Raw genomic sequence first — 23181 nt, forward strand, 5'->3', positions numbered from 1 at the left:
AAATCTTGTACATAATAAGGAAATGGATTTTATTCATTAATCATCTTGAACTCAATTCACATGGGTCAGAAACGTCCACTTGACGTCGTCAATTGACGCACGCAGGCACGCTGACCGGCAGGCAGAGCCCACTCAAGCCGCCCTCGCTCGTAAGGGGCTTCCTTGTCATTGCATCGCTCATTTTCCCATCCCCAGACCCCCCAACGATGAAGCAGGACATGCTGTAAGACAAGATCGCCAACAGACAAGCACGCTTACGATGATGTCCTCTTACTACCATCCAGCCAAGGAGGCAGACATGGCGGCCATGGCGGAACCACTCTGCCTAGAAAGAGGTACTACACTACTACTGTAAATTACAGCACAATTGCAGACGATCCTTGCCTAAATCCATGCATCGCAACTATAATTGTGTGATTTACGAACTGTTTATTGTGTTATCTCTATATGTTAAGATGTTTTAGCAATACGGAGTGTCTTGATGGCTGTTAAAGGGCAGCTGCGGTGCAGGTGCTTGCAGTTCATATATCAATAAAACAGGCCATCGAAAATGACGCTAAATGTGGACTAGGTGCGGTCGAACCGTGGGTAAAACGTGGGTTTATTGACTGCTTGCGTGCTTAACTCCGTTGATTTATCTTTCTGAACATTAATCCTCCGATTACGGCCGAGGTTGCCAGATGGGAAAGACGGGGTCCAGCCCAATCACGCTCATTTTAATTTAAAAAAGGAAGAAAAACAGGCCAAAATACAATTTTCGATATTATGACCAGAAAAATAGATACATCAACAGTGGGAGAGTCTATCTAGACATTTGTGTTTCTCATCTATAAACATGATGAGGGGGGGGGAAGTACTTCTAAGAAAAAGTTCAACCTATTATTGGATTTCTAATCAGATTTATTGCAATTCAATAATACAATACTATATTTATCCATTATGAAATGTCAAAATACATGCCTTTCTATAAATTACTGTGGAAGTACAATTTTGACAAGATCAATTAGAGATCCATTTTGAGGAAATTGTTTCTATTGGTGTCTAAAGCAAAGGAAAATGGTCCTCTCACCAAGAATTAATGCAAAATAAAAATGATACATTGCAAAACAACTGCCAACGTATATTCATTACGTATCATTTAAAAAATTATATATTTTCCCAATTGGACTGTGCATTATAAAGGATATGCAGTTCACAAATCTAGCCGTTGTGAGGCAATAAAACACCCAAAATAATTCCAGCAAAGAAGATGCTTGCAAGAAAGCAATGCAGTATAACTTGAAGTTGCAGAAATAGACTTGGGTTACATAGATAAAACACTTTTTTTTTTGCTTTTAGTCACTTGTTTTTATTGTGATTTTCTTAGATGTGTGCAGAGTGATTGAATTGTTGGACCGACTGCAGCGCAGAGGTGAATTGCCTCCTCCCAAGTTGCAAGCCTTGCAGCGAGTGTTGCAGAGCAAGTTCTGTGCCGCCATCAGAGAGGTATGATTAAAATCACATTCAACATTTCAACATCCCATGCTATCATAATATTTATTTTGGTCTAAAGTAATCACATTCAGTACCTTAACTTGCCAATAAACCATTGGAAAGCCCAACTCATCCACTTTTTAGCAATAATGATAAGTGTGGCATGTTTTTTAAATTTTAATATATTTGACTTTATTCCAAGTATTATATCTTGAATTTAGACTCTATCAGTGAAATCGTCGTAACTCAAGGACGGCACAACTATTCAATTGTCTCTTCTTTCTGTAAGGTGTACGAGCAACTGTATGACACGTTAGACATTGTTGGAGGTCCAGAAGTGCGGGCGCAAGCCACAGCAAAGGTATTAATATTATTTCAAATATTGGGATGAAAATGAATGAAACAATCTGTTTCAATTCTTATTGCAAAATGAATAAAAAAAAAACATCATTTTTTTTACACGGAAACTGTAATGTACATTTTTTTTTTATGTGAAACAGGCCACTGTGGCAGCCTTTGCAGCCAGTGAGGGCCACGCCCACCCACGGGTGGTGGAGCTGCCCAAGACGGATGAAGGTCTGGGCTTCAATATCATGGGGGGCAAAGAGCAGAACTCCCCCATCTACATTTCCAGAGTGATACCAGCGGGTGTGGCTGACCGTCAGGGGGGGTTGAAGAGAGGGGACCAGCTGCTGTCAGTCAATGGAGTGGTAAGCTACTTCTAAAAGTCTCTCAATTGTGAACAATGTTTAGAGTGCACAAATATGAACAAAAAACTCTATTGGAATAGACTAGGATAGGATAGCCATTTATTATCATTGCACTTATTTTACAGTGATAATATTTGATTCTGGGAACAATCTTCCAAGAGCTTCAAAAAGCAAATCAATTGGTATTTTTTTGTGTTCATTAACTTAAAATATTAAAAATTAATAGCAGGGAAAAAATGCAAAGTAGTGATTTTGCGATAAGTGAAGTCGCGATAATGGAGCGATTACTGTATTTGAAATAGTATAATTTGGAAGTATTAAGTAATTTCTACTAAAATCAGGGAAAATAATGTGTATTGAAAAAAAAAAAAAACAGGGAAATGCATGTACGAAATCTGTCAGCAAGCCAACTTAATGTCGCGTTACTACAAAGAAAGTCTTTGGTATGATTGCAATGTTTTGTCATGTCCATGCAGACGGTGGAAGGGGAACACCACGAGAAGGCCGTGGAGCTGTTAAAGGCCGCCCAGGGCTCCGTCAAACTGGTGGTGCGCTACACCCCAAAGGTCTTGGAGGAAATGGAGGCTCGCTTTGAGAAGATGAGGACTGCCCGGAGACGACAACAGCATACCAGCTACACGTTAGTCACAATCAATCCATTATCTCGAATTGTCCATGTACGGGGTGTTCTAAAATGTTTGACCCCATTTCGTAGACCAATCATCAGGCTGTAAATTTACCAAGGGAATTTAGCTCAGTAGTTAGAGTGTCACCCTTGCAGCTCTGGATTTCTGGGTTCGAATCCTGGCCTGGCTGTACACTCTTATATTATGAAGGGCAATTATCCCAAGTATTAGAGTGCTCACTTAACCTGTGAGAAGCAGTCAGATCGACAATATACATGAGTTCTGTTGTGAGCCTGTGGCCTGGTGGTTAGTGCATTGCACAAACACATGTCAAGGCCTCATGGCTCTGGTGTGTCTGGGTTCGATTCCCGGCCACTGCTTTGTGAAATCTTGGTGTCAAGACTTGTATTCTAGTCAAGACACCTCTGATTGCAAAGGAAAGTGTAGTCACTTGGTGGCGCAGAGGTTAGATCACTGGACTCCCGTGTGGGAGACCTGGGTTCGATTCCCGGTCAAGACACTTTTTCACTTAGTTGTTTCTGTGGACTTCCTCTCAAGACACTCAAATGATTACAACGAAAAGTGTAGTCCACTTGGTGGCGCAGAGGTTAGATCACTGGACTCCCGTGTGGGAGACCTGGGTTCGATTCCCGCTGTCGCCCTTTGGTTGATCACCAAACCATGTAGGTGAGTAAATGGAATAAGAAAAAAAAAAAAGAAAAAAACTTTTTAATTTATATTAAACACTTAGTCATACTTTTTAGTAAAAGGTTATATTCCGAACTGCCTTCGGCAGTTCGGAAGACAGTTGAAGGACCTGTCTGTGCGAAAGGCGTTCTCGGGTCGGCCTTCGGCCGACCCTCGACCGCTTGCTTGGTCAGTGAACCGCCGACACCGGGAAGCGAACTCACGTTCTCTCGGTGCAAAGGCGAGTGTGCAACCCACTACACCAACTCGTGGCCCACTTATACATGGGTGTTGAAACGTTTTATCCAAGGAATTGGGGTGAAACACTTAGTCATTTTTTTGACAAAATGCTTCATCCACCACTGAACACTTATACACTTAAACACTTAGACATTAATACTTATTCTTTTACCTGAACAATTGTGGGAAAATCTTTGCCTGCACTGGGAATTGAACCCAGGACCACAGATGTGGGAGACTGATGACTTAACCACTGGGCCACCACCCTGTGAGAGAAAGCAGTAGTACTTATACCTTTATCCTAGGAAATGGGGTTAAACACTTAGTCATTTTTTGGACAAAATGCTTCATCCACCACTGAATACTTATTCAGTTAAACACTTAGACATTAATACTTATTCTTTTACCTGAATAATATTTGGAAAATCTTTGCCAGCACTGGGATTTGAACCAACAACCACAGATATGGAAGACTGATGACTTAACCACTGGGCCACCACCTTGTGAGAGAAAGCAGTATTACTTGTAGTTTTACCTCTTTTACTTACCTGAATAATATTGGAAAAATCTTTGCTGGCACTGGGATTTGAACCAACAACCACAGATGTGGAAGACTGATGACTTAACCACTGGGCCATCACCTTGTGAGAGAAAGAAGTAGTACTTGTACTTTTACCTCTTTCACTTACCTGAATAATATTGGGAAAATCTTTGCAGGCACTGGGATTTGAACCCAAGACCATAGAAGTGGGAGACTAGTGACTTATCCACTGGGCCACCAGAGACTTGTATTGTCTTGTTTCACTCCCAGATCATACTTAGTACTTTACAGTAACTTCAAGTGGGGAAAAGTTAGGTAAGCAGAGCAAACCAGGATTTTAACCCAGGTCCACAGAGGTGGGAGGCCAATGACTTATACACTGGGCCACAAGCTCTCAAAAGTTTGCACCAGTTTTTATTTAATATGTTGGGTTTTTTAAGGAAAAAATAAGCCTTACTATATATACCATGTCGATTTTTTACGGGGGAAAAAAAGCCTTACTATACTCTGACGTTTTTTTTTTTTGGCTTTTCTTTTCAAGTGAACGGCATTTCTTAACCTGAAAAGATAGAAATGCCAAATGTTACACACAATATCATTCTAATGAAAATTGCCAAAATGATTGTCCTACAAATTAGGGTCAAATATCTTGGAACATTTTATATTTTATCTTGAAAAAGCTCAATTGCACAGTATTATGCACCTCACTAATTTGTTGTTTAATGAACATTGTGATTATTTTTAAGGGTATTCATAATTATATTTTAAAAAAACTTTTGTTATTCTTGAACCTATTTTTGCAGCTCTCTGGAGTCCCGAGGCTAAATCATCACTTGTGTCGTCACCCATCCTATCTGACGCCTGTGTCCTACTTGGAGACGTGACTTCATAACGACAAGTAGAAAGCCACAGTAGCCTAAATTGAAACCAAACACTGCCGTTTGGGTTTCATCCCTAACCCTTTCTTCCCCTTTCCTAGGAAAAAAATATATATACAGCATTAGCTTGTAGCGTCAAATCCTGGTGTCAAATCTCCGGTGTTCAGCAAATGTAAATGTGATGGTGGCTTAACTAGACTTTATCCTTCATATTCAGAATTTGTGGAGTATGTGGACCAAAGAAGTGTGTTGTTTTAGGAAATTAGACACTCAAGCCTTCGAGACCATTTCTGTGAACAAAAAGAGGGTCGGCATGACACAAGTGAGCATAAGATAGAACTACTTTTGGTGGCTGCTGTTATTGTGAAATAAATGGTGTCTGTCAAAAGTGTCAAAGCTATTTATTTATTCTGATATTGTCTTTCCATTATATATAGTAGTGTTAATGGCTTGGGTCCCAAACTACGTGTATTGGATCGACATTGGCAAAACATCTTACGTGACTTTGGACTTTTGACAAAACAGCGGTTCTTGTTACATTCTTGATGCCAAGTCCACTCTTCTGACCAAAGATGGGTTCACCTCTGACAGAGAACGACAACCTGCAGGCACACAACGACAAATCATCTATCATCAAATGTATGCAAACCTACAGGAGCTCCTTCAATTTCAGTGCAATTTCTTCACTAAATGTGGTCTGGTCTTCATGGAAATCACAAGAAATGCAAATATGTCTAATTTTGCAATGAATGCATTACCTGCCAAAGCCATAGCTAGTGTCAACTCGTCTCTAAGAAGTTGAAGAACTGCAGTAACTCCTTGTTCACCCTGAAAAGGAGACGCAAAAATAATTCATTACAGATTAGTTTTTCTTCAATCTTTTGACATCTAATCATTTTATGATTGAATATGCCAAATATTCTTCTAGTACTTTGCTTTTTAAAAGACCTATCATTCCATTTTTCTTTTAAAATGCATTTCAGGACTAAAAGATGTATTCCTTTTTTTGTGCGTCCAGAAGACATTGAGAAATAAAGCTGAACATGATATAGAATTTCAGCTTGTGTTTTGTGGCGTTGACCTAAAAATAAAATATTGGGGTGAAAGGACATGGATTTGTCTTCACCTGGCAGGAGAGCCCCCACAAGACAGGCCGACCGATGAAGACCGCCTTGGCTCCCAAAGCCAGCGCCTTGAGGACATCCGTCCCTCGGCGTACCCCGCCGTCCAAGTAGACGTCGCAACTACCTTTGACGGCCTCCACCACCTCTTCCAGCACGTCTAGCTGCACACACAAAGACAAAACCCTGTCTGGCTATATATAGAAACTTCATTTTGGACCCCAAAAAAATACATTACTCTCTCAGTACAAGCTGTCCATATTTATAAAAAAATTCAAAGTACACAAACACACCGTGGCAGGAACGCCGTCCAGTTGTCGAGCGCCGTGGTTGGACACCAAGATGCCGTCGACCCCGTAGCGGACAGCCCTGGAAGCGTCCTCCCCTGGACACATACGCACAAATTCAGTGGACACACACATTATGCTGTAGCGTAGGTGACGGTCCGGTAGGTACCAGTTAAGACTCCTTTGACAATCACGGGGAGATGCGTGTTTTTCTTGAGCCAAGTGATATCGTCCCAGCAGAGCGTTGGATCGATGGCTTTTGCCACGTAGACTGCCAAACCGCTGTCGCTGCCGTAGTCTCCCTCGGAAAAGGCCAAAGAGTCGCTGGAGAAGTTGGACAATCTGGAAATGTCAGTCGATGAGTTAGCACATGGGTTGGTTCGGGGGCAGCTTTAACGTCAACTTAATTTCACGTTTTAGATATAATATTTAGATTTTTTTTTCATAAATGGATTAAAAGAACTGGATTAAAAGCCTTGAATATTCAGTTTTTTAATAAATCTAAAACAATGTATATTTTAGCTTTTTATATATATATTTAGATTTTACAGAATGATTTTTGAACTAAAAACAGAAAAAATGATTTAAAAATGACAATTATTGATTTAAAAGGAGGAAAATCAGGAAATGTAATATACATCTATACTCTTCATTTGAATGTGATCCTAAAAGATCAATGTGTGTCATGTGGCTTTAAAGATTGAAATGTTTAGTAGCTCTACCTGAGATGGGAAGGTAGTTTGAAGCAGTTGCGCATGTCCTCCAGCCTCCTGCCCAGGTACGGCGTATCCACGGTAACAAAGATAGCCCCGTATCCCGCCTCCTCCGCCCGCCGGACGAGTGACAGCGTGAGTTCTCTGTCCTTGTAAATGTAAAGCTGCAGCCACAGAACGCCATCGCCATTGCCCGGCGAGCTGGTCATTGCCGACATCACTTCTTCTATGGTGGAGGTGGCCCAAGAGCTCAGCATCATCCCGGTCCCCATTGTTCGGCAGGCTGGCTCGAAAAAAAACAGCCACACAAAGGAGGGCGTTGAATAATGTGTATACATATAATAAGAAAAAGTTGCCAAATTGAGCTAACATGGAGAAATCAACCCATTGCATGGCACTATAGCCAAATGTGTGTGTGTGTGTGTGTGTGTGTGTGTGTGTGTGTGTACCACCTCTCGCTGTAGCTGTCTCGCCATCTGGATGAGCCATCCTCTGCATAGCAGTGGCCGCCACACACAGGGGCATGTTGAGCTTGTGGCCTAGCATGGAAACGCTCAGATCCACAGAAGACACGTCTCTCAACACCCGAGGGATCAAGCGCCACCTGCAATCAGTTTTATTGCACTCTTAATATCTACTGTATGTGTATTAAAAAAGATAGCAACCACTCCCTATGTGTTTTATCTCTGCATACAGTGTTGACACTTTAAAATCTCCACATAAAAACCCACACCATTCATTTAATAAAAATCCCCCCCAAAAATATTAACCTCAGGGCTCAAACTAACGTCTTAAATTCCAACTGTTGCGGTACATGGGTGTTCAGTTAAAATACAGTTGAGTTTCGATGGAATATAATGAAAAGTGTGACATTGTACCTCTTGAAGGCCGCCACATTATCAGCCAATGTGGTCTGTTCTTCAGCTCCAGAGCTGTAGTAGTCATAGACAGCTTTGGGAAGAACCTTTCGGGCTTCCACCTCAAAGTCGGACACGCAAACGTGCTTGGCTGACATTCCTGCTGCAACTCAGCTCACTGGGGGGAAGAGATGGATCAAAAGTGAACAGTAGCGGACGGTGTAATCATTAACTTAGCTCATGAGCCTGTGCAATCATCTTCCTAATTAATTTTGGGTAAGCAAAAGGGAGCAGGACCAAGTCATCATTATGATCATAAAATCTTAAATCTGTGGATTGTTGACAGAGCTTTAAATCAAACAATTTCAAACAGTAATGTGCTTTTTGTGACTAGACCAGGTTGGCGGTGGTGACCTTTGAACTGTTGCGTTAAGGACAAGGGAGTACAGTGAGTCTATATACATTACACTGGTCTACCAGCATGATACTTTTCCCCCTAAATGTAGTTCAATGTTATTCAATGTAGGCGACCTAAAAAGAAAAAAGATGTCATAAGGGATGCATGTTTTTAACTGATACTGAATCTGGCCAACATGTTAAATAACCAACATTTTAAAAAGAGGTTTTACCCTGAGATAAAAATAAAGTAGAACAGTAAGGAGTATAAATGAAATACTTAGGATAAATATAATGGTCATCTAATCCACTTACCGATGCCTGCCTTTTTTCCCCCTCTAAAAGGCAGTACATAACACACACTTTGTGCCATTAAATCCTGTATTAATCCTTGTGTACTAACTGGAAAGGCTAACAGGCTGATTTCTTCCCAACTAAGCAACAGTTATTTAAATTATCATCATACTTATATTACCCCCAAAGGAATATAAATCAGAAGGATTAAATTTCTTTAACAACAAATCTATATAAATGGTAATTTAAAAAATACCAACAAAAATGTTTACACTCAAACCATGAGTATTTTATTTTTGTTTTGTTTTGTGACCTTACATTACTACATCTTCTTGCCTCAACTTGCTTTCAAGATGGTGGACTGTGGGTGTTATTTTGGGATTCTGTATCCCAGTTCTTGCCACTGTTCCTCTTCCTGGTCCGTTCCGCCATCACCAGAGCCGCCACCACCGTGACCAGCACGGTCACGGTGATGACGAGCACGGTGGCCGTCTCGGCGACGCACAGCCGGCCGTCCACCCAAGCCAGAGAAGCCCCGGCCAGCTGCGGCGGCAAGCTACAGGTCACGTTGCGGTAGTCGTCCACATGGAGGTGGCGAACGTGAAGGATCTTGCTGAAGACGCGGTGCAGCTCGCAGTCGCACGTCCAAGGGTTCCCTGGCGAGGAGACGGCCTCGTTTTAACAACTGCCGGACTAAAATTCCCGTTTTTCAGACGACGGACAAACCAGCTAGCTGGATGTGCGTCGCCGCCGTGTGCAGATTGAGGAACGTTTTGAATTTCAAGTGAGCGAGGTTGTTCCCCTCCAAGTGGAGAACGGCCAGGCTGTAGAGGGGCGCCAGAGCCTTGGTGTCGATCACAGAAATGTTGTTGTGACTCAGCTGGAGCACCTACGGCACACGGATGGGTGGTTTTTGCGTAATGGGGGTGGGATTGGGGGGTTGGGTTCGCTCTGGAATCATCTGATGGGCTTTTTGTTTTACCTCCAGTGCGGGAAGCATGTCGAGGCTCCCTTGGCGCACCACAGAAAGTTTGTTGTTGTGCATGTAGAGTTGCCGGAGTCTTGACAGGCCTCTGAAGACACCAGGGCTCACTGACTCCAGATGGTTATGACTCAGGTCCAGTTTCTCAACGTTGTCCAGATACTCAAAGCTGACCAAAGCCATGAAAGGAAAGAAAGTTTTCCTTCATTTACATGCACTCTGGAATAATGCAAATTCCTGTTTGAAAGGTTTCCTCCAATTTCATCCTGCAAAAGTGTCCATGTAGCTGAGCAGCACCTGAATGCAGGCAGATGATGCAAATAGTTGTGCTCCAGTTTCAGCACCCTCAGAGCGGACAGTCCCGCAGAGAAATCAGCAGGGAGACTCGTCAGCTGGTTCCCACTGAGATCCAGCCTCTCCAGGTAGGACAGCGAGAAGAACGCCTGCAGAAACGTCATTGGCTTCTAACTCAGCTCCGCACACGGTCGGAGTTCGTCGGTTACCTGCGGTCGGAGGGCCCGTACGCGGCTGTCGGCCAGCACGAGCACCCGTAAGGACCACAGGCCCGCGAAGGCTCTCCCACAAATTTCACTCAGGTTGTTCCCTCTCAGCTCCAGCAGCCAGGTGCCGTGCGGTAGGCCCCCAGGAACCCGTTCGAGTCCACGCTCACTGCAGTCCACTGAGTCAGAGTTTCCGTAACAGAGGCATTGGTGCGGACATAACCGGGTGCAGTCCACCGAGGGATGGAAGACAAATGCCAGAAGCATTAAGAGGCCGGTTAGGAGGTGAAGCATGTTGCCTCGGGGAGAGGAACAAGTCTGAGGCTGATGAGAAGATTGGCGGCTACATTCAGCAAGTCGCCCAAGTTGCTCGCAAAGTCAATACACTGTGGAAACAAAAGGCATGGAGAATGTTAACCGAGTAGCATCACCAATGTCTGCAAATACATCATCAATGATCATGTCGGATTTGTTTACAGATATATGTAGGTAAAGCAAAACACTGCTATTTCTACAGTATCTCACCTAGATTTCAACATTTAAGGAAGAAACAGAGAAGGTGCTTTGGCTAAATGCACTTTTTTTTTCTGAAGGGAACTACACAGTCACCTTTAGTCCCAGCTCTTGTTGATTTTCTGAATTTTTATATCATTTTTGTGACAAATTAGGGTTTTAAACCCAAACTAGTGAAGAGGCACTTAAAACAGCTTGGAAAAATGCATACATTTTGAATAGATGGAATTATTATCAAGGCGTATAACTAAAAATTCTGCCAGCAAATGACAGCCAATACTAAATAAACATTGCATAATTGTTCAATAGAGCAAACGTGGACTCACCTCCCATCCCAGGATTGGAAATTGATCCGTTTGCAGAAAAGATCCAGCAAGACCAAAGCGGGCAGTTTCAGAGACCAAATGATGACGATGACTTTGGTGGGTTGAGCGAGCTGTGTCGGTAATCCCTAATCCCTTTCAATCACCAAATGTTGCCTCTCGTCCACTAAACTGGCATTTCATCACATGTTTTTCATCCATCCTCTCTCTGTCCTTCCTTTTTTCACATAATACCGCTTGGAGGGTGGGGGTTTGGAGTCCACCCCATCCATGCATCTGTTTCACCAACTCTTAGATTACATAAAAGACTATTAAAACGAGATTGGACTGACAATATGCATGCTAGTTTGCACTTTCAGGAAATCTCATAGATTGGAGTACTGTTGTTTTCTGTCTCAATAGTAATGTATATTAAATATCTGACTGTAATTTTTCTCTGCTTTATGTTTACATCCACAGTTTAAAAAAATCAATATGTTCTTGAACTCATGTCTTGACTTGTGTGATATTAGAATCGTCATGTCAGGCTAAGTGGAACACAAAATGAATGAATACATAAAAAAAAAAAACATACCAGCACAACTAATATAGGCATTGCTAAGAGATATCCACATGGTGGAGACACTAACCTTCACAAAAAAAAGAAAACACTCATCTATGGTCTGCCTCACAATTTAAATTGCAATCAGCAAAAGCCATTACAGTCAGATGTATACCAAAGTGTTTTAATTTTTTTATATTGGAGCAGTACCAGTGCAATATTACAGATGGAGGAAAAAGGCAAAATAATATGCAGGAGAGGGGGTTATGTTGAAAATATTTTGTGAAATTGTACTAAACTATCAAGGCAAAGGGGTGAGATAATAAGCAATTGGTTCAAAAATTTGCAGTAAAAGTAAAATACCTTTCAAAGTTTCCAAATTTGTCATTGCAACAATTATAATGAAATGCATTCCGTCTCCGCTTTACTTACGCCAATGCCAGATGGATCCTCCATTTTGGAAGGCCGCAACTTGTTGTGTTTTGATTTTGCCTCGGCTGCAGAGCGGATTGGAATCCAGGCAATGAGAGGGAAGTGCTGGTGCACAACCTAAGGGTTTGGAAGATAAATATAACTACAAAATAATAAAAACATAAAGACAAAAAACATTTCCACACCGCAGACTAGAGCAAATGACTATAACGAGCACCTGGGTCACTCACACAAGTGAATGAGGTCCTGAAAGGAAACATCAGGTGACATTCATATGCAATCGCATGGACAGGAAATACAAGAAGAAAGAAAACACCAAGCAAACAAAACATGACAAAATTAATCATTTCTGGAAGTTTGAAGTCAAATAATGCTTACAGGACCTACCAAAATATTCAATTTAGAATTTATAAAGGTTGCTAAGACCTATGATTGGGCATTTTGGCAGTAAAGTTTGCAAAAAGTTAGTTAACTTTATCTGTTAGGAACTTCATTTGCAGAGAGGCACAGTAATACAACACACATAATTCAACATAAGAATATAAGTAAATCAAAAAATAAAATGATTAAAATAAAAAAATACATTTGTAATGCATGTAAACTTTTCAAACTGTTACTATATCAGCCCAGTTTTTTTTAAATATTAGTATCATCTTAAAACTATAATAGTAAAATTCTTAATTTTGAAATAAATGTTCATTTTGCAATATTATGTGAAGAAATATAGAGTCCAAAAATCCAACTTAGTCCCCTTAACATTTTAAAATAATTTGAGAATTATTTTCTTACAATTACAATGAATTCCGACTAAGAAGTCTTTTAAGATCAAGAAAATAATGTCAACCAATTCCAGATCAAGTCAAGTTAAACTGTTGTTTTTTTGTATTCTGAGACGCATGTTTACTGAAAACACCGAGGGGAATCGCCAGTATCTAAAGATGTCTGTGGCATAGGGATTTATACTACATAATTTCCATCGCCGACTCCTGACGCAATGTGAACCCATCTCCTCCAGAAGTTCCCCCTGACACAATAGCAGGTTACGGCTCCTACAATGATGTAATTGATACTCTGCTAAAACCATCAGCCGTGGCCCATCCTTACATATCTCATTCTGTTCGAGGTTCTTCCTCGGGAAACAGCTAGGCGTTTCCGAATGTGGGTGGTCCGGCCTTGTGGGAGGGAGCGAGGGGAGAGTTAGGGAGAATTAGCCTTGCTCTCATGTTTCCCAAAGAGAGAGGGATGGAGGAGAGGAGGAGGGAATAAAACAAAAAAAAAACTCATGTGAGGAAGAGAGAGTGAGTTAGAAGGAGCGAGCGAGTCAAAGCTTTGGGACTTTACATCTGTCTTCCAGATGTGAACGCCGCAGTTGTCTGAAAACTAGAGGAGGGGGTGCTGGGTTTTTAAAAAGTAAAGGAAAATTGGTGCTAAACAGTTTTTTATTGTTAGGGATTACACATGCAGAATGCTGTCCAGTATACAGTATCAACAGTACAGGAAATCCTGCCTCTTTTTTTGCCTATGAAATAGCACACTAAAACCTCTTGAAGCAAATGGATAGAATAGAACACCTGTCCAAATATACAGAGTTAACACACAGCTCACATAAAAGGGGAAATGCGTCAAGACAATAATGGAACATTTCATTATTTAGGGGGTGTATTAAGGCAAAATAAAGTCGGAAATGCAAAATATGTGGCCAACTTTTTTACTACACTTAAAGTTTGCCTTAAAGATAGTTTCTTCTGTTCTGTATTTTCCTGACAAAATTCTCCTTTTAAAAACTGATGTCTGATTAAAATGTTGGTTAAAATTTGGTTGCCATTGACAGCATGTAAGTATATGCATTGTACTTTTATTAACATTATATTAATTTATGATGTTATTCATCAAATACTTTATGATGTTATCAATATACTAATAATCATTTAAAACTATATATATCTGCCATTGGCTGGCCAGTAGTTATCCGGGATAGGCTCCAGCACCCCCTGTATGAGGATAAGCAGTTCAGAAAATGTATAAATATATATAAAATAAATAATAATTGGGACCTACATCTGGTGTTGTGTAAGAAATATCTCCATGTATAATTGATATGATTATTTTCCTGTTATTATTACATCACATTTTCACATTTTCAGCGATTTCACAGTCAATTTGTTGACCAATCACTTGAAAATGTCAACTTTTTTTTAACACGCGCCCTCCCACCAAGTTTGACGACCACGTGAGTCATATTCCCCAAGCCGGACGACGTATTCCTTCGCATTATAGTCTGATAAGTATGTGCACTTTTTTTTTCTCTGGTCTAAATACATGTACTTTTTACTGGCCTGTTTCCATGGCTGTCGAGCAGACACGGTGGTCAGTGTCATGCTAGAAGATGAGACTTCATAGAAGAAAAAAAATCATAGGGAAGAAAAAAAAGGACATGGAGAGTTGATTTGTGCCTGTGTGTATAAGCAAAACCAAAAATCTGAATAAACATGCAAGGGATTCACTAGTGAGCCATCATTAACACGCTAGCTGGAAGTTTTGCCGCTCACCCTCAGCGTATAAAAATGTTGTTGCAAGGTCCTTGCGGTCCCTTTCCTGGATTTGGGGTCAGTCCGTCATCTGAGAGATGATGGACGCCGCAATATTTTTCTGTTATCATCGCACCCAATGGGCTTGCAAAGACAGCAAACCAAAGGAAAATAAACAAGATGACACACTTTTTCCTTCCCAGCAGTAAGCCGTTTTCTCTACTGCTGATTTACGCCAAAATAACAGACTATGATTAAATGCTGTAGACTCGGTTCCTTAAAGCAGACAACATAGTAGTCCAAAGAAAACATTCCAAATAGTTTACTTCTACAGTAAATACATTTGCTTAACAATCTCATAACTCTCACTTTATCCCTGGAAGGATAAAGAGTAATAATAATAATAATAATAATAATGAAGCTGCAATAACATTAGATAAAGCCACACCATCTAAGGAGATTCAATACAAAGGCCTCTTTGAAAAGACTGCCTTAAAAAATGTAACAATGCACAAAAGTATTAATGTAAAAGTACTTTTATGACCACTGCTATGCATTGTTGTCATCTGCTGTAGTAGCTTAACATAATATTTTCCACTCACCTAACTTTAGTGCCCATAATGAAGTGTAATGGAAATGTACTGCTCAGTTTAAAGCCATGCGTTTCTTAAAATATTTATCCTCACTCAGCATTTATGGCATATTACATTATATGAGTAAATGGTTATAGTCAGGTTGTGTTGGATGTTTTCAAAATAACTTAAATCAGAACTACTAACATAATAGTAGTTGGTACAAAAAAGTAAAATACATTTCTAACTAATGGGTGATAGAGTAGGAGTCAATATACAATATATATTAAAGTCATTTCACTTACTTTGGACAATGGTTTGATGCCCAACGTCCAATGGAGCGGGAGGAGTGGTAGGGTTTGATAATTCCCAATTTCTAGTTGGAATGAATTGGACAGCTCCTGGTAATAAACTCTGGTCCGTATTTAAATTCCCAGCAGAAGGATCCATCCAAAAAGCCACTGAAAATGAACAAAGAGTTGTTAATTCATTGAAACAAATATTTGAAAGTATTAATATTTTTTTCACATTGAATGTATTTTGGAAAAGTATGTTCAATAACCAAGGACTCAAGTTTTTCATATACTATATATATCAGAACAGCACTGACCAAAACATACAATATTTAGTATTTTAAGAAAATTAACAAGATTTTTATCAGGGAAAGATTGATTTTAAGAATTCTTAATCTTTGCAAATGATGATTTGAATGTGATTTCCGAGCTTTCTGTGTGGCGGCTCTGACTGTGCTCACGAGCAGCCCTCTCATCTTTTTCCCATTAGCGTGTTTTTTACGTCTCTTTTGAGCGAGAATGTGTGTGGCTGCAATTGTTTGTGTGTGTGTGTGTGTGTGTGTCAGGTCGAGCATTTGTGCGCAATTTTCCATTTAAACGTGGTTTTTATTGAAAGCAATAAAAATGCCCAATAGAATATTTTCTTCCCATTATGTATACCTGTTCATGTGAAACATTTTGTGTTTTTTAGACTGCCACATTGGATTTCAGATCCGCCGGACAAAAAGGAATTTTAGACTAATCTGACTCATTGTATTGGTGTATTTATGTACTGTAGTACAGTGCTGGCAAAAATATTTTGAAGTTGTTTTTATTGCCCTTATGGCATATTGAAACTGTTAATTCATTGTATCAAGCAGGGGAACAGGTTCAATAAATACATGAAATAAATATACACAAATATACTAAGTAGTTCAAAAAGTGAAATATCTATGATTTAGAAAAATATATAAGTTTTACATACATATAATCGCACCAGCCAAAGAATATAGAATTAAGTGGAAAACATATATATGTAACAATAAATATAATTTATAGTCCCAGCCAAACTAATAACAAAAAACCTTATAGTCTGTACAATACGCAGTTTTTGGTTCATTGTACAACAAAAAAAGGACTCTAAAGTCTTTGTTTAAAAAAGTAGGAAAGAAGAGGAAAAAAACTGAAAAAAAGCATAACTCCAATTTTAGTTGGAAAAAAAATTCTCAGCTTGAAATATTAGGCTAGCACTAATTACAGTATTTAAAGTTGAGTTGGAGAATGTGTACTTCAGTGCTATGGTTTGTGAATCAAAGCGAAAAAATTGTCGAATTGCGTAAGCAGCCAGCCAGCTTTGAGGAGTTTGATGTTATGTTGTTGTTTTTGGTGGCGTGCACGGACCACTTAATACACTTGTGGAACTGTGGTGTCGGACAACTTCCTAGCATAGAGCAATTGATAAATCATGCGGTTGACCTAATGTGACGTTTGCTCTTCATTGCAAGGACTTTGGGGCCTTTTTGAAGATGTCAGGGTCTCTGTAAAGTACACCAGTGCGTGGTTTGGTCGCGGGCTTGTCACAAGCACACATGCAAAGCTCCAGTAGTATTACAGGGCTTTGGAGGGATGTGATTGTATTATTCCTGTTGTAACACTCACTTAATTCAAGGCAGATTTGACCTTGGCCTATGTATTGGATCAAGTGGAAAGCCTGTGCTCACCACATAAATGTGTGTGTGCTTTTCCCTTTAGCCCGCCATAAATATCAGCTGTCACTCAACTGTATACGTTGTCATGCATTTTATACATATATCGATCGCCATGGGTGGAAATGACAACAATGCATGTCCAATTCTTTTAGTCCCTAAATGATTAAAAAGTCGTTTTGAATGATAAATTGGATGGATAGATTTTAAGATGGATGCATTGATGACACAATCCAGACAAGCGGTGATAAATTACACCTAAATCATTGTGGGAATACATAATTATTCCACATAAGAATAGCATGATTTTTGGGGAAAAAAATTCAAAAGAAATTTAAGTGGAAAATTACAACCACAACAATATAAGAAATAATTCAAAGTCAAAATGACAAATGAATATAAAAATTAGAATTGATTTGATAAAAGTCATTGTTTTTTTTAAATTATAGTCTGTCTGACATGATCTCTTTTGCTACAAAAATCTTTAGTTAATTTTTCACTGTTTTTATTTTACATTAATTACATACCCACTCGCACACACATGATTTGATCATTTTTATGTATTATTTTTGACACATTTGAATACTTTTTAAGTGAATCAAAATTTGATTTTCATTATCTGCTACCATGGACAGCGCTACACGTCCAAACTATTTCGCCCGAGAATCCTGGCAACAATCATTCAATCTTATTTCATGGAAACCTAGACTACCAAGAAGATTGTCCACACTTCTTGCTCAGATCCGACAGAAAGCTGCAATTGTTGTTGCCGAGCCGCAAACCTCACTCGAGCGGCATCGGCGTCGGCAAAAGCCATTGAAGTGACCTTTTGCCACCACACAAAACAATCTTTAAATAGGAACCTATTTGGAGACACTTTATAGTGCGCTATTACCGCCAAAGCCGAGGCACCCCAAAACAACACTGGCAAGCCTCCAACTTTCATCACAGGGATGGAAACGAGTGCCAAACACATAATGACTCCCGGTCAAGGGCCCATTCTTGTCCTACTATATCCTTAAAGCCAATAACACGCACGCACTCCACTCACACTCACACTCAACCTTGAGCAAAGCTTTTCCAATAACCGCACGCGACCGAGGAGCAGATTGCAGGGAAGCGGCGTTTTGTGGTAGGCTTCGACTTTTTGGGTCGAACTAAGGAAACAGAAGGCCCCGGGGGTGCCGGCGAGATCCTCCGGGGGTATCCATACCCTTCAATCAACATGGAAAATGAAATAAAAGGTCTCCACGAACAGGGAAGGGCCTCTGATTTGTCTTGCGGTCCTTTTGAAAGACTCCATCCTCGCGGCCAGGCGGAAAGGGGAAACACCGAGTTAACACGACAGGAGAAATAAGATGAAGATGTGTAGTTGCGCTAAGGGAGGGTTGCGGAATCAATGTGGAAATGATCAAATCTTTTGGGGGTTTTGGGAAGCCGAAATGTTCGATCTGTCAAAAAAATGGAATTACCGCTCGGCTCAAAGTCGTCAATGTCAAGAGGGGGGAAATTTGCAGATGTTTCTAGGCACTCTTGCCGATGTCATATGAATTGTGATCAAAGCGCGTGTCCAATTCCTCCCGTGACATGTTCGTACACAAATGTGTTTTAGTTTGTGTCTAGGCGTGAGGACCACGGGGGTTTGCAGGCTGTGCGTGATGGATACATTGTGATAAATCGTGAGAGGAGCAAGCGCAACGCGGTGGCTTTCATGTGCGTTGATCCTCTGGAAGAGATATAGGGAAGAAAAAAAGGGGGATGATAATGGGGACAAATGTCTTCTGCAACCACTACAGTGTAGAAGAGCCTTTGAGGCTTGCGTGTTTGGCTCTGGAACTCGGAAATGGCTCGCACACACACACACAGAGTCTTGGCTGAGGATGCAAACGATTGAAATGGCTGCGGTGTCAAACAGGAGGTTGCATCATGTTTTTTTTCTAAAGACAAAATTCATGCCATGGACGATATTAGACGTCTGGCAATGTCTGGAATGAGTTTATTCCTATAGTGGTCCATTTGAACTGGGAGGAAATGAAGATTTCTAGATTACTTCAACTGTATCGGACGTCTCACGCCTTCAGTGGCAACCAATGACAAATCTTTTCTAATGTGGAACACAGAGAAAAGTCGCCTAAACCGCCATTAATCGGATATAAATCAAACGCCTTTAAGATGAGAAACCTGCAGAAACCTATCAAAGAGCATCACTCATTTTTTCACTCTTTGTTCCAAGATGACTTCATTTTTTTTCGCTTAATGCCAGACCTCGCGTTCCGCCAACATGTGAATCCAGCATGGCTCCCTGAAATATCACAGGCTCACTCTTTCTCACAAGAAGCCGGGATTTAAGCCCCGATTCCAAATCTTTGCACACACGGCTCAACTAATAATTAACGGATGCGATGACTCAACATGTTTTTTTTTTTGAGGAGAATGTCTTGTTGATTTAACGAGGAAGCAAAGACGGCTGAAGTAAGCCCGTGTATGTCGTTCGTGACCATGACACATTAAGTATTAAGACCCCCACCCTTTCCTTACTCTCTATTGAGGCAGGGTGGTCCAACTTGAGCTTCAGCCTAATAACGCGTGTGTGTGACCCTTAGAACTTGGTAATTGTACTTAAACAATACACACAACTTTATCCCAGAATCTACAGGGCTGCCATTGACACTGACTTCCATCCTTTCCAAACTCAAAGACCCCCCAAAACCCCCACCATCTTTGGACTTGATCACCCTCCCACGTTGTCCGAACTGAAGCGGGGCCGAGAATGCGGTTCAGGTGCGGGACTCTGCTGTTTCCAATTATCAGGGTATAAATTAGTGTAGCTTTACTCTTGTCTTCTCTCCAAACATTTCTGTCTGTTCATCCTTGTCGACCTGCCACGCTTCACTCTAGCTTTGACCTCCCATTTATATCTTGGTGACATACACATTTTTTGGCTTCACAGCTCTTGCGCTAACCAAACGCTGTGCTCTGTTCTGTTTAGTAGAAAATGGTCATTTTTCATTCATTGAGTGTGTAAATCTAATGATATATGTAATGTTGAGAGACACTTTGGTAACTATAAGACAGGAGAGCTAATGCAGGTAGGGGGTGATACATTGACATTATCAATTAATTTAACTGTTAAAAATAAAATAGAGCAACCTGCTATTTAATCCATTTTTCTATTCCAATCAGTCTATTTCTTTTTTATCATATTTTGTATTTGGAGGTTGGCAGCATAAATAGTGGGAACAAAATACATATTTGGAATAGAATATGGGCACCTTATTGGTATGTTACTTTTGTTTAGTGTTTATCTTATAAATGCATTTATAGAGCAAGTGACAGGATTTTTTTATATATATATATATATATATATATTTTTTTTTGGAGGGGTAGGGGAGCCTTAAGATAAAAATAAGCATAACCTAAGCCCATAAAAAATGTCAATGAGTCAAGATACAAGGCATTACATTTTGGGTCAGGTAGGCCAAACTATTAATGTTGGAATTCAAATGGGGCTTCTCACCTCATCTTATGAATCGCTTTATCCTCATTAGGGTTGCAGGGGTGCTGGAGCCTATCCTACCTGATTCCTGGTAAGAGGCGGGGACCTCCTGTCAAATGACAGAAAAATAACCAAAAAAGTGATATGCTCAACATTTATAAACTTGTAAAAGGTGGCTATTTTTGCAAACTTGTTCGAAATGTGCACACAAAATCTCAATGATAATGATTGTGTTTTTCATAATATATAATACGCAATACACACATTGAAAATCATAGTTTGGGTGAAGGAGTCTGAGATGGAATTTTTTTGGGGCCACGACGATTGAAAAGCTTTAAGTGAGATTGAATAATGAGCATTCAGAGTAGCAATGTTTTTCCTGTTGTTTGTAAGTGTTTTCTTCCCCAGGTCAGTCTGCTAACACGTGTGTTATTTTTCCAGGGTGGAGAGATCAGCTGCAATGTAGCCAAGTAGGACCTGAGGTCACCCTGGCACTGGGAGTTCACATCTGTTCAAATAAATCCTCCGCTCTGCCATAAGCAGTAAAAACACTCTCGCACAAGCACTGTCCACCCACACACAACCAAGCAAAAAAAAAAAAAAAAAAAAAAAAATAGAATGCGGAATGTACCAGCTTTACTGCAACATTAGCTCATTCAAGTCATTCCAAGAGTGCTCTATTTGTGTTAATCAAAAATGGTTTACATTTTGAAAATGGAGGAACACTATTCTTTCATGCATTTTCACCTCTCAGTGAATATTAATTGGGTGTAAAACGCTGTCATTGGCACTGAAATGGATTTTTATCCTTGTCAATAAGTATAACATTACAAAAAACACAATAAATGGTATGTTACTTATATTATAAGGAGGGAGAGTGCATTTCTTTTTTACTGATTTCAATGATATCAATTTAGTTTCTATTATACACATGTATACAGTTATTCATTCATTAAAATGTATTTTCTAAATATCTAATATTAATAATATATTCATTACAGGTGAGGTCAAAATAAATGGACACTGGGTGGTCTTTAGGTCTTTAAAAATGACTTGACAAAGTCCCTTCCCAACAAAGTTAGTACAAAGACTTAAGAGTCACATTATAAACCTACTTTTTACCATTTTAATTGTAATTAATATAATGTAAAACATTTCCTGTTAGGATCTAATAAAATAACTTTTTGACTGGTGTGACAGTCACAAAAAAGGTACTTAAAATCAAAACACACTACTTCAAAGAGTGATATTTTGTCTTTTTATTTCAAATAAGTACTCTACACACACTGCTTAACAAAAAACAGTAAAAGTAAATAGCAAGACGACAATATTTCACCTTGCACTTTCCCTTAACATTCCTAACTTTGGCACCTGTCATATGTTTTCTTTTTAACCTCACATATCTTTAACAAGCTGTGGCTGCCGTTGCAAAAGATACAGCACACAGGAGAGAAATTTACACAGCATGTCCTGCCCAGGCTGTACGCAGTTTTCAGGGATCAAATACTCCCAAGGTACCATATGTGTAAATGTATCTCTATTACCCAAACTCATCCATCGGGATTACCCTCAGAGCTGCCGGCAGGGTCTTAAACGAACCTCTCTCCGCCTTGGGGAACTGTGTTTTACGACTCCCCCGTTGTTGAAGGACAAATAAAAATCCAAGTTTTTTTCAGTAGGTTTGAGATGAGAAGAAGGACGGATGGGGGGGATAGCGCAATGTTATATTTTGTCTGGAACATTAGACGCAATGTTGCTGCAACCTCTGACCTTCAGCTGCCTGGAACATGTTAGAGCAGTAGGGGAAAAGAGGTGAAACAGATGAAGATGATGAGGATTGAGGGGGGTGAACTTTTCCACCCGGTGCAAAACCCCTCCTCTGCAGGAGTCCCGAAGATAAACAGGGTGTACGTTTTTTAACAGTGACTTTCTCTTCTTCCCATGATTCAGGCCTGGTTTCAGCCGTCGTTCTCCTCTCTGTGGCTTCCTCTCTAGGTCCAGATGTTTGGCCCGACGGCAGAAGGAGAGCGGACGCAGAGGACCTGGGGTGATGCAGTAGGAATCTCCAGCGTGGACTGGAATGCTGAGCCGCTATCCATCTCCATCAACGGAGATGCGTTTGTTTGACTTGTCTTGTGATTGTGTTTTTTCTTCCCCACACCTGCAGCTTCCTCTGAACTCTACCGCCAACATGCTGACCCAAGGGGTGGTCATAAATCAATACTAGGAATTAATTATAGACTTTTTTAATGGATATGATGCATAAATTGGTCATTTTTAGGAGCTTAAAGGAAATCTAGCAAACAAGTTATTCATTACTGAGTTTGTTATTTTGGGAAGTTTTTGTATTTTTGGGGTTTGCAACACCAATAGGGGGAGAGAAGATATTTTAGAGAGGTTGTGCACTTTATTTAAATGAACTATAATATTTATGGCATTTAAAATACATATTTTGTATTTTTTTTTTTACAGTTTAATGATTTTTTTTCATTT

The 23181-nt window shown here is 40.1% G+C and overlaps 2 protein-coding genes across 8 annotated transcripts; one reads left to right on the forward strand and one right to left on the reverse strand.

The window, feature by feature from the left end:
• Positions 1 to 54: 54 nt before the first annotated feature.
• On the forward strand, positions 55 to 5543 carry lin7b (lin-7 homolog B (C. elegans)). Its single transcript, XM_077734158.1, has 6 exons — positions 55 to 335; positions 1367 to 1485; positions 1763 to 1834; positions 1974 to 2183; positions 2660 to 2823; positions 5081 to 5543. The coding sequence occupies exons 1-6, from the start codon at positions 260 to 262 to the stop codon at positions 5100 to 5102; spliced, it is 663 nt and encodes a 220-aa protein (XP_077590284.1). The 5' UTR covers positions 55 to 259; the 3' UTR covers positions 5103 to 5543.
• Positions 3708 to 22932, reverse strand: hao1 (hydroxyacid oxidase (glycolate oxidase) 1). 7 transcript variants are annotated; one of them, XR_013328877.1, is made up of 13 exons: positions 20710 to 22932; positions 15520 to 15675; positions 12115 to 12231; positions 8155 to 8311; positions 7729 to 7880; positions 7286 to 7559; positions 6733 to 6905; positions 6570 to 6661; positions 6282 to 6440; positions 5914 to 5983; positions 5654 to 5757; positions 4144 to 4236; positions 3708 to 4002 (listed from the first exon to the last, which is right to left on the reverse strand). XR_013328877.1 is itself a non-coding variant. In XM_077734153.1 (12 exons), the coding sequence occupies exons 4-11, from the start codon at positions 8289 to 8291 to the stop codon at positions 5690 to 5692; spliced, it is 1125 nt and encodes a 374-aa protein (XP_077590279.1). In that variant the 5' UTR covers positions 8292 to 8311; positions 12115 to 12231; positions 15520 to 15675; positions 20710 to 22932; the 3' UTR covers positions 3710 to 4002; positions 5655 to 5689. The 7 variants fall into 7 exon arrangements, 6 of the variants coding, with proteins under 6 accessions (XP_077590279.1, XP_077590278.1, XP_077590280.1 ...); XM_077734153.1 differs by lacking the exon at positions 4144 to 4236 and having other exon boundaries at positions 3710 to 4002; positions 5655 to 5757; XM_077734152.1 differs by lacking the exons at positions 3708 to 4002; positions 4144 to 4236 and having other exon boundaries at positions 5540 to 5757.
• Positions 22933 to 23181: the final 249 nt, after the last annotated feature.

Source organism: Stigmatopora nigra, chromosome 15 (assembly GCF_051989575.1).
Source record: "Stigmatopora nigra isolate UIUO_SnigA chromosome 15, RoL_Snig_1.1, whole genome shotgun sequence".
Lineage (NCBI taxonomy): Eukaryota > Metazoa > Chordata > Actinopteri > Syngnathiformes > Syngnathidae > Stigmatopora > Stigmatopora nigra.

Bases quoted from the DNA above. Each gene is read 5' to 3' on its own strand.
- lin7b (XM_077734158.1), top strand. From the start codon at position 260: ATGATGTCCTCTTACTACCATCCAGCCAAGGAGGCAGACATGGCGGCC. The intron at 1,486-1,762 runs GTATGATTAAAA...TCTTTCTGTAAG, and splicing joins TCTGTGCCGCCATCAGAGAG to GTGTACGAGCAACTGTATGA. The intron at 2,824-5,080 runs GTTAGTCACAAT...CTATTTTTGCAG, and splicing joins CAACAGCATACCAGCTACAC to CTCTCTGGAGTCCCGAGGCT.
- hao1 (XM_077734153.1), bottom strand. From the start codon at position 8,291: ATGTCAGCCAAGCACGTTTGCGTGTCCGACTTTGAGGTGGAAGCCCGA. The intron at 6,906-7,285 runs GTAGAGCTACTA...TGACATTTCCAG, and splicing joins AAACTACCTTCCCATCTCAG to ATTGTCCAACTTCTCCAGCG. The intron at 6,662-6,732 runs GTACCTACCGGA...GTATGTGTCCAG, and splicing joins TGTCAAAGGAGTCTTAACTG to GGGAGGACGCTTCCAGGGCT.